This window comes from Nestor notabilis, unplaced genomic scaffold, assembly GCF_000696875.1.
Source record: "Nestor notabilis isolate BGI_N333 unplaced genomic scaffold, ASM69687v1 scaffold7658, whole genome shotgun sequence".
Taxonomy (NCBI): Eukaryota; Metazoa; Chordata; class Aves; order Psittaciformes; family Psittacidae; genus Nestor; species Nestor notabilis.
In genome coordinates this window covers 33,031-49,619 of record NW_009940559.1, presented here as the reverse complement: position 1 = coordinate 49,619, position 16,589 = coordinate 33,031, and the positions used below count along the sequence as shown (strand labels likewise).

Sequence of the window (16,589 nt, the reverse complement as noted above, 5' to 3'; positions counted from 1 at the left end):
TGCAGGACATATACAAGCTAATTTGAAGATTCACTTTTTTGATAATTCTAACAGAAAAGGATGTTACAGCACTTACAATAGTACAATAGTCCATGGACTCAGAATAATTACATGTAATTTTTGACAAACAAGTTCATGTAGATGGCAGTGGCAAAAAAAAATAAATATTATTTGTTCCTTTTAAACTCCAATATCAAGCCTGGAAATAGGGCAGGAAATTTAGGTATTACTTAAAATGCACCCAGATGTTTACTGAGATACCAAAAATACCCAAGATAGGAATCAGTCAAATTTTAAGTAATGCAGAGGAACCAACAAAGAGGGGGTCTATGCTGGACCTTGTCCTTACTAACAGGGAGGGGCTGGCGGGTAATGTGAAGCCTTGGCTGCAGTGACCATAGAGTTTTTGAATCTTAGGGCATCGAGGGGAGTGCACAGTGACCCTGCTACCCTGGACTTCAGGAGAGCAGACTTCAGGCTCTTTAGGGTTCTTCTTGGCGGACTTCCATGGGATAAAACCCTGCAGGGAAGAGGAGCCCGGGAAAGCTAGATAATATTCAAGGATCACATCCTCCAAACTCAGGAGCAATGCATTCTGACAAACAGGAAGTCAGACAGGAGCACCAGGAGGCGTTCATGGATGAACAAGGAGCTCTAGGGCAAACTCAAATACAAAAAAGAAGCCTACAGAGTGTGGAAGCAAGGACAGGTAGCCTGGGAGGAATATAAAGAAATAGTTAGAGCCGCCAGATATCAGGTTAGGAAAGCTAAAGCCCTAACAGAACTCAATCTGGCCAAGGACATTAAGGGCAACAAGAAAAACTTCTATAGATACATTGGGGATAAAAGGAAGATGAGGGAAAATGTGAGCACCCTCAGGAAGGAAATGGGAGACTTGGTCACCCAGGATACAGTGAAGGCTGAGGTACTCAGGACTTTTTTGCCTTGGTCTTCACAGGCAAGAGCTCCAGCCACACTGCCCAAGTCACAGAAGGCAAGGACAGGGACTGAGGGAATGAAGAACTCTGCTATAGGAGATAAGGTTTGAGGTCACCTAAAGAACCTGAAAGTGCACAAGTCCATGGGACCCACCATGGGTCCTGAGGGAACAGTCAGATGAAGTTGCCAAGCTGCCATTATGCATGATATCTGAGAAGTCTTGGCAGTCTGGTGAAGTTCCTTCTGACTGCAAAAGGGAAAACATAACCCCCATTTTTAAAATGGGGAAAAAAGGAAGACCCAGGGAATCACAGGCCAGTCAGTCTCACCTCCGTGCCTAGTAAGATCATGGAGTGATCCTCCTGCAAACTATGCTAAGGCACATGAACAGTAAGGGCGCGATTGGTGACAGCCAACATGGTTTAACTAAAGGCAAATTGTGCCTGACAAATTTGGTAGCCTTCTATGATGGGGCCACAGCATTGGTAGATAAGGGAAGAGCAATTGACATCATCTACCTGGACTTGTGCAAGGCATTTGACAGTGTCCTGTACAGCATACTTGTCTCTAAATTGGAGAGTCATGGATTTTTCAGATGGACAACTCGGTGGATAAGGAATCAGCTGGATGATTCCAACCACATTCAGAGAGTTGTGGTCAATGGCTCAGTGTCCAAGTGGAGACCAGTGATAAGTAGCATTCCTCAGGGATCTGTACTGGGACTAGTGCTGTTCATCATCTTTGTTGGTGACATGGACAATGGGATTAAGTGCACCTCAGCAGGTTTGCCAATGACACCAAAGCTGTGTGGTGTGGTTGACACACTGGAGGGAAGGGATGCCATCCAGAGGGACCTTGACACGCTTGAGACATGGGCTAGCACAAACCTCATGAAGTTCAACAAGACCAAGTGCAAGGTCCTACACGTGGGTTGGACAAGCACAACTACAGGATGGGTGGAGAATGGATTGGGAGCAGCCCTGAGAAGGAGATGGGAGTGTTAATTGATGAGAAGGTCATCATGAGCTGGCAGTGTCTGCTTGCAGCCCAGAAAGCCAAATGTAGGCTGGGCTGCATGGAAAGGAGTATGGCCAGCAGGTCAAGGGAGAGGATTCTCCCTCTTTGCTCTGACAAGACCCCATCTGCAGTACTCAGGTCTGGTCTGGGGCCCCCAACACAAGGGGGATGTGGACCTGCTCAAACAAGTCCAGAGGAGGACCACGAAGATGATCAGAGGGCTGGAGCATCTCTCCTATGAAGACAGGCTGAGTTGGGCTTGTTCAGCCTGGAGAAGAGAAGGCTCCAGGAAGACCTTATAACAGCCTTCCAATACCTAAAGGAGGCCTACAGGAAATCTGGAGAGGGACTTTTTGCAAGGGCACGTAGTGATAGGACAAGGGATAATGCCTTTAAACTGAAAGAGGGTAGACTTAGATTAGATATTTGGAAAAAGTTCTTTACTATGAGGGTGGTGAGGCACTGGAACAGGTTGTCCAGAGAATTGGTAAAACTGGTTGTGTTTAAGGCCAGGTTGGATGGGGCTTTGAGCTACCTGGTCTAGTGGAAGGTGTCCCTGCTGGTGGCAGGGGGGTTGGAACTAGATGATCTTTAATGTCCCTTCTGACCCAATCTGCTCTGTGATTAAAGAAAAAAAAAAAAAATCGGTAGTACATTATTGAAAAAATATTTCAGTAATGAACTATTAAAAAAAAACAACAAACAAACCAAACCAGTTCCTGACCATGGTGGGGGAGTTGTTACTAGATGATTTTTAAGGTCCCTTCTAACCCAACCATTCTATGATTCTACATTTATTGAAAGTATAGGAAAATATAGGGACATAGTAATTGCAAGTGATTTGGTACAGTCTGATACCAGTGAGACTTACTTTTGTGCCAGTTCTGACTTGGTCTTGACTTCTGTTCTTCTATCACAATTACCTACTTATTTTCTCACATCTTTACCCAGAAATTTAAAATTTCTGAGTTTAGGAAACTGCAAAATTAACTTGATGTTGTGAAGGGGGAATTATTGACTTTTACAGTTGGTCTTATGTTTTAAACATATGAAGATAATTATGGTGCAAAAATATGAACTTTTAGAAAATAACTTTCATAGTGAAAATATGTAAAAAATATATTTTTGAGTGATTTATTTTGATAGACACACAGAGAAAATAAATGCAGATACTGCAATTTTTTTCTACCTACCCTTTCCCATTCTTCCTTTCCTTCCTCTTTATACTCAACGATGTAGCCAGTGACCCTGGAACCACCATCCTTTAGTGGTGGAGACCATTCCAAGTCCACAGAAGACTTTGTCCAGTCAGTAACTTTTGGAATAGGAGGTCCAGGTGGGGCTGAAAAATATAATCATACCATTACAGCATAACAATATGTTCTATGTTCTTATCTGAATATTTTCACATTTAAAAATGGGAGTCTATAATACTTACCAATAGGATCTCTAGCAACTGCTGGATCAGATGGCATGCTTGGTGGACCAACACCAGCTGCATTGATAGCTGAAACACGGAACTGATATTCCGAGCCTTCAATAAGACCTGTAACTTTGTATGAAACTCCTAGTGTCATAGGTTTGATAGGATCACGATTAACCCTGGTCCATCTCTTTCCACTAGTCTCTTTGCGCTCCAACCAGTAACCAGTAATAGGAGAGCCACCATCATGTTCTGGTTCTTCCCAGTTTACAGTCATTGAGTCACGTGTTATACTGCTAACTGTTGGCTTGTCACAAGGTCCAGGAACAGCTGGGTGAAAAAAATGACACATAGCTTGTAAAAAAACACCAAAGAAACATGGACGTAGCTCAAGTGCAAAAAAGAGAGCTATGCATTCACGTGGTCACAGTTGCATTAGGTAGTTACCTATCTGCATGAGACACCTGCCCTCTCACCGTCCCAATGCCTGTTCAGGTACATATACTTCTGTTAAACATAAAATATCTTCCCTTCTAATTATGACTGTAAAAGAGTTGTTTATTTTGCCTTGCTGGATCTACCTAATTTCACTGCCAAGTCTAACCTTGGATGTTTTAAGAATGATTTTCTAGTGCAAGCCTAATATTCCTTGTACTTCAGAGCTACTCTGCCTAATTTATCTTTCAAAACTGAAGGCAGGAAATTGACTTTTCCTGATCTATGATATCAAAAATGTCTCAAATAAAACAGAATGACCTGAATCTTATCAGATAAATCCTTACGCATATATTAAAACCTTAAAAAAGCTTGAGTTTGCATTTTAATATATAACAATGAGGGAAAAATGTATTTTTACATACTACGTGTGTTTTTAAGAACTAACTACCAATGCTAAAACTCTTCAAGCTGTTCTAGAAAATCTATTTACGTGAAGAGATAAAAGTAGTAGTGGTATTTAACAGATGCTGTAGACATACCAGCATACAAAAACAACTGACATAATTTGAAAGTGTTTTGTACTTACTGAAAAGGTTTCGTGCTGTTTCTGGTTCACTATCCAAAGGTTCTCCAATACCATATTTGTTTTGTGCCATAATGCGGAACACATATTCATGGCCTTCCATCAACTTGGGAACAGTGAATAAACATTCCTTAGGCTCATTAGTAACAGGTACCCATGTCCTCCTATTTGCTTCTTTTTTCTCTATAACGTAGTTTGTAATCTTAGAACCACCATCATCTAATGGAGGAAGCCATGATATTGTCATTTTATCAGCTAAAATGGATTCAAATTTAATAGGTCCCACTGGAGGTCCAGGACGACCTAAAAGACACAATTTGGAAAGAAGAATTAATTAAAATGCTATTAAGTAACACACGAATGCCATAAATCGATGCAGTGCACAAGAGTTCTTGATATCTACCCAGAACATTTAGTCTCATCTCCTTTGAAGCAGTTCCCAGATTATTTACAGCTGTTATAGTATATAAGCCTGTATCATTTCTGCGAGACTGTTGAATTAATAAAGTGCAGCTATCTTCACCAACAATCTTGTTGACATGTTGATCATACATCACTGGTGTTTTGTCATCCGGTTTCTTTGGAGAAGCTTTTAGCCATGTTAACGTGGGGAAGGGTACGCCCTTTATCTTGGCCACAATGTTAACATCTGTTCCTTCTTCAACTTCCATGAATTCTTTGAGTTCAATAGATGGTGGGCCTACACAAAATATTGAAAAAATTAACATACAAAAATACTTCTTAATTTTAAAAAGGAATTTGTATTTGCTGGTATCAGTTAGTACTTACATGTCTGGTCTTTGACAACAAGTGGGCCAACAGTGGCTGAAGGCCTACTAGGACCTGCTATATTTACAGCTTTGACTCTGAATTCATATTCTCCACCTTCTACAAGATCCTCAACAGTGAACTTTGTTTCTTCCACATCACGTCTGTTGCATTGCTTCCAAGTCTCTTTCACTTCTCCTGTACGATCCCAGCGGAGACATTCAACATTATAATGTGTAACAGGAGCGCCGCCATCATTCTTTGGTGGTTTCCATGTCAAGCTCACCGTGTTCTTGGTTACAAGGCCAATCTTTAGTTTAATAGGTGGATCAGGAGGATCTTCACAAACAAAACAGAAATGTGAATAAATCCACTATACGGTGCCATCTGACTTTAAAGAATTTGTTCAACTTTGATTTTACTTACGGATTGGATCCCTGGCTGTGGTCCGTTGAATGGTTTCTGCCGGAGGGCCAACACCAAAACGGTTTTCTGCACGTACCCGGAAGAAATACTCTTGGCCAGATATGAGATCAGGTACAACAAAGGAAGTACTTCCACAGTTTGCATTGACTTTAGTCCAGGCCTTCCCATCAATAGTTCTTTTCTCTATAACATAGCCTCTGATTCTATCTCCACCATCATCATCTGGCATCTTCCATGAAAGTTTACAGCTACCTCTTGTGATATCACTTACTTTTAGGTCTTTTGGTGGACCTGGGACATCTGTTAAGATAAAAGCAAAATAGAAAACAATTTACATAAGTATGTAGAAAAATAAGACTAAAATCTAGTATGCAAATACTTCTATGTCTGTAAGACATACCAAGCACATTGACTCTGACATGCACAGTTTTTTGTCCTGCTTTGTTCTTTGCTGTAATACTGTATCGTCCAGAATGACTTCTGTTGCACTCAGGAATGATAATCGCTGAACGTGTATCAGTTGCTTCCACCTGTGCATTATAGAAAGAGAAGTTATAGATTCACTTTAAATACTTCTGTTTGAAAAATACTGCAATACCACGTTACAAAATGCAGCAATGTTACAAAAATTATTTGTTTTACCTGAGCTTCTTCAGGTATATTATGACCACCCTCCTACAAACAAAACAAAATGATGTAAATAAAAAAAGGGATAGGTTTAAATGTCTAGAAACACATGTAGAAAAAAGCTTTTTCTTTTACTAACCTTTGCTGTTGTCTTTGCCTTTCCTTCAAATTCCCAAAATGTTCTTGGAACTGGACGACCCTTGATAACAGCTGGGATTTTAATTGTTGAGCCGGCACGGCAAGAGAGGAAATCCTGTGCCCCAATATCAAGGAAGATTTCTGGTTCCTCTGCAAAAATATTTAAATATATAAATTTTAAGAGATATTGAAAGTAAGTTTCTGTCAGCACTGATCTAAAACCCCACATAAACATGCAGAATGCAGGTCTTTGAAAGAAAGATTGGTGTGTAAAAAGGAATCTGGAAAATTAATGAACAGAAAAATCTGTGGTAGTCATTTCTTCATAAAATACAAATTATTTCCTTATTATGACCGAAGTGCTCATCAGTTTTCTAATGGATCCTGCCCTGGTAAGGGTGATCATGACACTTTCAAAAATGCTTGTCAATCTTTTGTTACATTTTGCATAATTGCTCTGTTTTGACTTTAGCTTGGTTGGTAGCCTACTTGGTCATTCACAGCAGTAGGTGGCATTCAGGTGTAAATACCTAAGTTAATTCCCGGAACACATACCTAGAATATCTTGCACAGGTATTTCGGATGTTGCAGGACTTGGTTCTGATTCTCCAGCAGCATTTACAGCTTTCACCCTAAATCGGTATTTTCTGAGCTCTTTCAAGTTGGGAATAACACATTCACAAGTAGGAAAGAGTTTGTCTCCTTCATTCACCTTCTTCCAGTCAGAACTACCTTCATCTTGCATTTCAACAATATATCCTTTTATAGGACTGCCACCATCCTTTTGTGGAGGCTTCCATGCAAGAGCTACAGATGATTTGGTTTTGTCTTTGACCTCTGGGCAAGATGGTGGACCAGGAACAACTTGTAAAACAAGAGCAATTAAATATTACCTGAGAGTTAATATCTGCATACATTTTTTCTGAATATTTTCTGGAAGAATGCAAGTATATTCACTTTCTTCTGCATACACAGTGTATAATCCTAGAACATGCATACTAATTACATATAATACATTATTAAGGGATACTTAAGGTACAAGGCATAAAAATTGAACTCAAGTTCATTTGGTAGTGTTTGCACTCATGTAATGACAATTTAAGATTCTTAAAGGAGTTAAAATTTGAATTAAAGCTAATTATTTTCAAAACGCTGACAAACAGCAAATCAGAAAACAACTTTGAGTCAATATACTCTTTTTGGCTTAATGAAAACAAAGCATTGGATTAATTGCACCAAGTTCAATATAAATAATAGCAGTACATTTTGGTTCTGGTGTGATATAGTCCTTTATAATTGCCATAGAAATTATATACTTACATATGGGATCTGCTGCTAAGGCAGGATCTGATGGTTCGCTGGGAGGACCAATTCCAGCAAGATTTTCAGCCATAACTCTAAACTGGTATTCAACACCTTCAGCCAAGCGAAGCACATTGTACTCTAGACCTTTTACTGACGGCTTTGTTACCGGAGCCCTGTTAACACGTGACCAGTAGACACCTCCCACCTCTCTCTTCTCCAACCAATAGCCAGTTATTGGGCTGCCACCATCATTCAAAGGAGGCTCCCAAGTCACCAGCATTGATGATCTGGTGCGATCTAAAACTTTTGGCTTTCCAGGGGGTCCAGGAAGGCCATAGGGATCCTTAATAACAACTTTTTCTGAGAGGCATTCATCACTTATTCCATATTTGTTTACAGCCCGGACTCTAAATTGATATTTTTCATTTGTTGCAAGATTCCATACCTGAAAAATAAGATTTAAATCAATACCTGGCTACTTTCAGAAGAAACTTAAATGAATGATGTTATGCAGCAGTTTTCACTTTAAATTATGTCTTGGAATCTTAGTGATGTGTTTATGTACTACACAGCTGTCTATGATGCTCTAGGGATATTCTTATTTCACATGCATGGGTCCAAACTTAAACAAAAATGTTTTGGTTTTGCAGCTGGTAAAGCTATGAATAATGCTGAAAAATGGAGAGGAAGATGTCTTCCAAATTTATCTGAGATTAAGTAGCAAAAGAGAACATTTATTTTTTTTTGGTTACATGAGGAAAACACACAGACATAGATGGGCAACATTCATCCAATGATTCTGGAGTCTAAATAGAGCATGAGAAGGTATCTGCAAATAGCAGTTTTCATTAGATGTGCATTATTGTTATTTTTATGTATACTAAAGAATATAAAAGATATAAAAGTGAAGTACAAAAGATATAAAAGTGAAGTACAAAAGATATAAAAGTAAAGTATAAAAGATATAAAGTATATAAAAGTAATAAAGGTATTTTATAAATTACCCCAAATCTTCTCTCAACAACACTTTTGGAGACTTCTTCCCACTCAGCTTTCTTCCTACTAGCATCACGTTTCTCAATGATGTAATGGGTAATTTCACTACCACCATTATCAAGAGGCGCATCCCATGTTAAATAACATGATTCTGCTTTAATGTCAGAAACAGCAAGATTTCTTGGTGGAGAAGGACGATCTGTATGAAAGCAACAGAGCATAGAATCACATTAAGAAAAAGGCAAAAGAATTCTATTAGCTGTCATTTTATTAAAAATATTGCATCCTTACCATACACTTCAACATGCACATTGCGAAACGCAGTGCCAAGACGATTAGAAGCTCTCACAGTGTAAGTGCCTTTATCAGCCCTCACTGCTGCAGGCAGGATAAGTTCAGTTTTTGCCTCGCTTCTAGATACTTCTTCCTTGGTTATCTTAAGTGCACTGGATGTCTGGTCAATTAAAACTTCATTCTTGTCCCATTCAACCTTGGGCATTGGCAGACCTGTCACATCAGCATGAATATTAACTGGTTCTCCTGCCTTCACTTTGATAGTATCTCCTCTCACAGCCAAGCGTAATGTAACAGTTGGAGGTACTGCAAACAAGAAGAAAAATGGCAGATTGAAGATGGAGATAAAACAGAAATTGCCTTGCAGTTTTCTGGAGATATTTGTATGGATTTCTTTAAAGCAGATATACCTTCATCATCTTGTATAACTACATTGAGAGGCAATGATGGTTCACTTTCTCCAATAGCATTGACAGCTTTGACACGGAATTCATACATATGAAGTTCATCAAGTTTATCAACAAGAAGAGATGTTGTTGGACAGAGCCTTGCATTAACTCTTTCAAAGTCTTTTGAATCATGTCTCCTCTTCTCAACAATATATCCTAAGACTGGACTACCACCATCACTACGTGGAGGTTTCCAATCAAGTGTAATGCTTGACTTTGTCCTCTCTGTGTACATGAACCTCTCAGGTGCTGTCGGAGGACCTATTAACATGGATAAATCATCACGAAAAAAACATTTAAAAATCAGAGAATTTTTAATCATACAAATAAAGTAGCTCTGGCTTTTTAAAGCCATAGCTTTTTTATGCAAAATATCTGAGTATGGCTATGGATAAAGTTTCTCATGTATGTGGATAAAAAGGTAACAAATACTGTCTCAGTAGACATTGGTATTTTGTTGCATAAAGAACTATAGTAGTTTTACAGAACTGACTCAGGGATCTAGCTGAAGTCATTAATCTAAGGCAGATGTCTCAACCAGTAGAAAAGTAAATACACTTTCTGGAGAGAAAGGAATCCACAAAATAATACTGGTTTACTAACTTACAATTAAAAATTGTTTCAAACCTGCATAAGATTTGTCATCTTACCTAATGGATCAACTGCAAGAATAGGTCCTACTTCAACAGGTGGACCAGTACCAAACTTGTTCTTGGCACTAACACGGAATTTATATTCTTGCCCTTCAACTAGACCTGTTATATCACATTTAGATCTCTCTGTGTCTACAGCTAGTCTCCACGTATGCATTTTGGCATCCTTCCGCTCAACAATAAAGCCTGTGATATCACTGCCACCGTCATCTTCAGGATCAGACCAGTTTAGCAAACACATCTTTCTGTTTGTGACCACTGGCTTTAGGTCAAGGACTGGCCCAGGAACATCTGGAAAACAAAATCAAACAAGTAGGATAAAGCCCAAATATTGTCTCACCAGAAGAAATGCTCAGTTGATTTAATTTTTTTTTCTTACCAAATACTTCTACTCTGGTTCCTGCAGATTTTGAGCCACTGCTATTGGTAGCAGTAATTATGTATCTTCCATGGTCTTTTCTTAATGCATTCTTAATGGTTAACTCTGATTTTGTGCCAACATTTTCAATAACAACTCGATCTTTGTCTAATTCACCCTCTTCCACAGCCCATACAATGGTGGGAGTAGGACGTCCTGTCACAGTAGCAGGAATTTTAATAGTTTGTCCAGCCATGACCTGAATGCCTCCTTTGACAGAAACATCCAGCTCAACTGTGGGAGGCTCTGCAGAAAAGAGAGGATCAGTTCATTAGTTTAAAGGGGAAATGAAAAAAGACCTTTTAAGCAGTTGGATATTTCTTGAAACTAATACAATTGCAATACCTTTAGGTTCTGCAACTGTTGTGGGTTCTGTTTCACCAGGCGGTCCTTCACCAGCTGCATTAAGTGCAGTAACACGGAGTTTATAGTCTGCACCTTCTCTGACTTCTTTAACAGTATATTGTCGGACCTTAATGGGTTTCTCTGTGCAACGTGACCACTCGTTTACTCCCACCAGTTGTTTATATACATGGTATCCAATGATATCTCCACCACCATTATATGCGGGAGGCTCCCATTCTAACTCAATAGAAGTTGAGCTTGTATCAGCAACCCTTGGAATTGGTGGACCAGGTGGCACTATAAGTGAATAGGTGTAAAACAAAGTTAAAGGTTTAAGGTGTATCCTACTCTGACTCCTGTATGCTATTAGCTTCTGCTAAGCTACTTACTTATTGGGTCCTGCGCAATTTTTGGATCTGATGGGGGACTAAATTTCCCAGGACCAGCTGCATTTTCAGCACATACTCTAAAGATGTAGGTTAAACCTTCCAACAGTCCTTCAACTTTTATTTCCAGGGCATTCACAAGGCTCCTGTTGACCCGAGCCCAATGAGTACTATTAATTTCACGTTTTTCAATCCAATATCCTATGATTGGGCTGCCATTGTCTTTTGGTTCATTCCATTTAACCAACATACTGTTGCTGGTAACATCCTGCACATCAGGCTTATTAGGTGGATCTGGTGGAGCTGAAAAAAAAGAATTGTAATTTTGTCATCATTCTTGTCTTCCTCAGAGTTTACTTAAAGCTAAGAGAGAACTAACATGTGAGAAATTACTGATTTTAAGTAATTCATAGTTCTTCTACTCTCTTTCTTAGAAACTTTGATTCCTAACTGCAATCAGTAATCAATGGTTCTCTCTTTTGGTAAGAATATTTGTTTACTGAACATAGAGAATGTCACTATCCAAATGTCAGTGTTTTAACTGTAAAGTTTTATGATGGTGTTTGCCATTCTTATTCCTTTGCCACTGAAATTAGTATGTTTTCAATATTTACCTTTATTTCCATGGTTTAAAATGTGAAATAAATAATAATTTTATTGCTCAAACTTCTTCTGGGAAACATTCACATAGATGGAGCTGAGTATTCTAAGAGTCTGTGTAGTTTTACACTGGTTTTCTGAAAAGGCTGTATTTCAAAATTAAAACTTACAGAAAGGGTCTTTTGCTGTCATTGGTTTTGAAACACATGGTGGCCCTGATCCAACTCTATTTTCAGCAAATACACGGAAGAGATATTCTTTTCCTTCAATCAGTTTTGTTACATGGAATTTGCAATGCCTGAGCGTTGAACTGACAGTGACCCAGCCCATTTCAGCTTTGGTATTGTCTTTCTTTTCCAGTACATAGTTTAGGATTTCACTTCCACCATCATCAAGGGGAGGCTCCCACTTGCAAATGACAGAATTTTTCCTGACATCTTCAAATACAAAGTTAACTGGAGGCCCAGGTGTATCTGTTAGTAAAGGAAGAAAAATTATGAGTACTCATCTTGTGTACTTCTTACCCAATACTCCAAACAACTTAGTGTTAACGACATTCATTATATACCTAACACATTGACTTCACATGAGGCTTTTGCAACACCATGATCATTTTCCACTTTAATTGTAAATGTGCCATGGTCAGCTCTGATGGAGTCACGAATTGATATTATAGACTCTCCTTCTTTATGGTTGTCAATACTCATACGTTCTGGCAGTGAAAGCTGGAAAGGTTTCTCTTCTTCAGCTTCATCCTTCTTCTTCCTTGTATATGTTGGTACTCTCTTTTTGATTTCCTCTGGTGTGACAACTTCATCATTCCTCAGCCAAGTGATAGATGGATAAGGTGACCCTGAAATATGTGCCTCAAGCATGATCTCATCGCCTCTTTTTACCTCAAGGCCAGACTGCAGGTTTGCAGCAAGGAAGACTTTTGGAGCCTCTGTAATAACACAGAATGATAAACGGAGAGCAGAATATTCCAGTATATTTGAGGATGTATAGCAATTACTACAAACAATCAAATGAGCAATTCATACCAATAGGATCCACAGCTTTCACAAAAGGAGTAATCCGAGAAGGCTCACTAATGCCAGCAGCATTCTCAGCACGAACACGAAACTGATATTCCTTTCCTTCCTCAAGACCTTTCACTGGATAAGTCAACAGAGGTACCAGATAGTCATTGCACCTCTCCCACCTCTCCTTGCCCTTAGCGAGCTTTTCTATTATATAGCCCATAATCTTGCTTCCACCATCAAACAGGGGTGGTTTCCATGTAAGTGTTACTGATTTTGATGTTGGATTATGGACCTCAAGGTCAACAGGAGGATCTGGAGGCTCTGTGGAAGGGTAGCAAAAGAGAGATCATATGAGAAAAGAAAGCTTAAAGATTTTAGGAAAAATTCAATTTGGTGATTATTTAGTAGTAAAAAATCTTACGTTTTGGGTCTTCTGCAATGATTGGGTTTCTTAGTTCAAGATATTCACCTCCTCCAATCTTATTGACAGCTTTAACACGGAAGTAATATTCACTGTTCGGGATAAGATCTTTGACTTGCCATGAAAGCTTATTTTCACCAGACATGACTGGGATATATGTTCTACGACCAGCTTCTCTACGTTCCAGAACATAATGCAGAATAGGAGTACCACCATCGAAGTCTGGAGGTTCCCAGGATATTTTGCAAGAATTCTTAGTTACTTCGCTTGCCTTAATGTCTTTACACTGTCCAGGTGGACCTGTTTTAAATAAGAGTAATAAACCTAAATAAATGGGAAACTGTATTCCTACAAATATGAAATTACATTGCATTTCTTTGCTTTGCAGAAAGCAGACCAAACACACAAATGTTGACTACACACTATATATATGAATTTATGCTCCTAAAGGTGAAAAATATTCAGAATTCTTATAGGCATTTTCATATGTATAAGATGACTATTCATAATAATTTTGCTTTGAGCAGCCACTGAGTAGTTAGACCAATTTGGTGTAAAGTTTTGGGGTTTCTTTGTGGGATTTTGTAACGTTAATGCCTTTACAGCAATCTATGTGTGTCTGAATTGAAGTGACTTCTCCACATGGCAGAAAGGGGATTTTGCTAGTCCTTCTGTCACCTTCAGGGTTCAAGTGAGGATAAGAAGCCTAGTTACCTATGACTTTGACATTGACTGAGCCAGTCGTTGATGCCAGCTTATTCTCCAATGTGATGGTATAAACACCAGCATCAGCATAAACACTGTCTATGACTTCAAGCAATGCAGAGGTGTAATCACTCTTCATTGTTGTTCTGTCACCAGCTTTCAACTCTTTGCCATCTTTGTGCCATGTGATAGTTGGGGATGGAACAGCTCTGAAGGGTACAGGAATACTTAATTTCTGTCCTTTAACAACAACAATGTCACGAGTTTGCAGATCAATGGTTGGATTACCTGTAAAAGTAAATATAATATTACTTAGAAAGGTTGCCAAACACCTTACTTTTCCAGTTATGCAGATCTGAAAAAAAACCCCGGAAATCTATTCTTACAGTCTGGGTCCTTGGCAACAACTTTTTCTGAGATGTCTGATGGCTCACTAGCTCCAACAGCATTGACTGCTCTGACTCTCAGCACATACTCCTTGTCTGGAACAACACCTTCCTCCACTTTACATTTTAGATCTTTTATTGGACGAGAATTGATTCGCATCCATTTTTCTGTTCCTGCTTCGCACATCTCAACATTATACCCAATAATAGGGCTTCCACCATTCTTCTCAGGTGGTTTCCATGCAATGCAAATATGCTTTCGACCTGCATCTGTTACATGTAAATCCTGAGGAGGTGAAGGAGGACCTGCAGGTATAGAAAAGAATTGTGTAATTTCTCTTCCAGAATATCTGTTCTACACAGTTCATTGCTTCTATAATACACTGTTTATTATACTACTACTTACTTATTGGATCTTCAATATGAATAAGATCAGTTGGTTCACTGGGGTGACCACAGCCAGCTTCATTTTCTGCACGAACCTGGAACTGTACATCTGTACCTTCAATGACATCAGTCACTCTGAAATTGCAATCTGGACCAGCTGTCTTGCCAGCTTTTACCCAGCGAGTGGCTAGTTTTTCTTTCTTTTCAATAACATATCTGAATAAATTGGGGAAAATAGTATCAGGCACTTGCAATATGAACACTTCAGACTTCTTTCTCAATAAAAGAGATAGAGAGAGATTAGAATAGTTTGGCCAATGGAAAAAAAAAAATAGAGAGGGTCACAGGTGACACATTTAATGGACTTTACTTCACACATCAGCCATTTAGCCCTGGTAGGTCTTGGACGTAATGGGGCTGACATTACTGACAGACCCAATTGTAAAAATCAATTCTTGAACTTCTGCTGTGTCCTCAGGTTTTAGAGTGCTGCAGATATAAAAGAACCTCCAAGCTATACTTGTGTCTTTGCTAGTTTTGATCTTAGTCGTTAGTCCACTGAGAACGTTTGTAGATACTATTTATCTGAGAGTTACTCAGTTATTAACATTCTGCCTATGATAAACTACGGGAAATGCAAATAAAGTGAATTCTATCACTTCAGGCAGATCTCAGTAGTTATCTAAGATATGCTTACTGTGACTGGGAAGGAGAGGAAGAATGAAAATATAAAGAGGAAAAATCTAACTAGTAGTTCAAGGTGAATTTCAGAAGACACATAGTTTAGAAACCAAAGAAAAGAATACGTTAGAAGCAACCCAAAGGAGTAAACCAGTCTTGTTTTGGACTGTTTTCAACAGTCTAAACACTTGAAAAGGGTGATAAAGTAGAGAATGAACAGAAAAGTGATGAAGTTTCATCCTAGTTCAGTGTATACAGTTTGAATGAGAAACTAAGGCAGAAGGCAAATGTAACAGTATTACTTGGTAGATGGATTTAAGTGGCTACAAGCTCTGGAGGAACTGGAGACTACAGTTGCATTAAATTTTTTATATTTTATATATAGTTCAATTTAATCTCTTTAGATGTTTTGAGGATGTTGACAAACATTCATTGTTCATGAATTTATATTTGCATAATTTCCACATTTTAAAATCAAACCCTTAATTGCTTTGACCACATGACTTCTCTTTTACATTCATATACCTCTTTTTCATATTAAAAATGTCCATTTAAAATGCAAACATTTTGAAAGAAACATCTCGATTCACTAACAGATCTTGATCTACAGGAAACACTTCACAAACTTAAAATTTACCTTTGAATTGGTCTGCCACCATCATTCTTAGGTGGTTCCCATTTCAAATCCACATGACCTTTTGTCACTTCAACTATTGTAAGAGCATAGGGAGGCCCAGGAGTTGCTAAGGAAAAAAATACACAGATAGAAGAATAAGAATCCATTACATGCGAGCTGTTTCTACATATCACTCAGTAAGCAAATCTCAAACTCACTGAAAGTATCTTTAGCAAGCACTGAATCTTCTATTTCGCAGTAGTCACTCTGTCCAATGGCATTTTCAGCAGCCACACGGAACACATACAGCGAGCCTTCAGTCAGTGGGCTCACTGTGTACTTGGTATCTTTCACTGTTGTATCAACTGTCTGCCAGCCTTTACGCCTTACATCTCTCTTTTCAACAATGTAGTTGGTAATTGGGGAACCCCCATCCTTTTCTGGTACTGTCCATTTAAGATCTGCTGTGTTTTTAGTAATATTAATAACCTCAAGCCACCGAGGTGGTGAAGGAGGATCTGTAAAACATAAAAAGAAAATAAACCAGGTTAGTGTATTTACCATCA

General features: G+C 38.8%; 1 protein-coding gene across 1 annotated transcript in view; it reads right to left on the bottom strand.

Moving 5' to 3' along the window:
- Positions 1–16,589, bottom strand: part of LOC104410297 (titin-like) — a 114,772-nt gene that overhangs the window by 65,519 nt on the left and 32,664 nt on the right. Inside the window, exons 53-79 of the mRNA XM_010020419.1 lie at positions 16,242–16,541; positions 16,045–16,150; positions 14,746–14,942; positions 14,340–14,645; positions 13,963–14,241; positions 13,249–13,548; positions 12,846–13,148; positions 12,374–12,748; positions 11,976–12,278; positions 11,209–11,508; positions 10,820–11,116; positions 10,436–10,720; positions 10,054–10,347; positions 9,365–9,664; positions 8,952–9,260; positions 8,669–8,859; positions 7,680–8,109; positions 6,915–7,223; positions 6,361–6,509; positions 6,237–6,269; positions 5,995–6,124; positions 5,595–5,894; positions 5,190–5,507; positions 4,804–5,100; positions 4,404–4,703; positions 3,395–3,709; positions 3,150–3,298 (exon numbers count right to left, since the gene is read on the bottom strand). Coding sequence (XP_010018721.1) covers positions 3,150–3,298; positions 3,395–3,709; positions 4,404–4,703; positions 4,804–5,100; positions 5,190–5,507; positions 5,595–5,894; positions 5,995–6,124; positions 6,237–6,269; positions 6,361–6,509; positions 6,915–7,223; positions 7,680–8,109; positions 8,669–8,859; positions 8,952–9,260; positions 9,365–9,664; positions 10,054–10,347; positions 10,436–10,720; positions 10,820–11,116; positions 11,209–11,508; positions 11,976–12,278; positions 12,374–12,748; positions 12,846–13,148; positions 13,249–13,548; positions 13,963–14,241; positions 14,340–14,645; positions 14,746–14,942; positions 16,045–16,150; positions 16,242–16,541 — 7,175 coding nt within the window. The remainder of the gene's footprint in view (positions 1–3,149; positions 3,299–3,394; positions 3,710–4,403; positions 4,704–4,803; positions 5,101–5,189; positions 5,508–5,594; positions 5,895–5,994; positions 6,125–6,236; positions 6,270–6,360; positions 6,510–6,914; positions 7,224–7,679; positions 8,110–8,668; positions 8,860–8,951; positions 9,261–9,364; positions 9,665–10,053; positions 10,348–10,435; positions 10,721–10,819; positions 11,117–11,208; positions 11,509–11,975; positions 12,279–12,373; positions 12,749–12,845; positions 13,149–13,248; positions 13,549–13,962; positions 14,242–14,339; positions 14,646–14,745; positions 14,943–16,044; positions 16,151–16,241; positions 16,542–16,589) is intronic.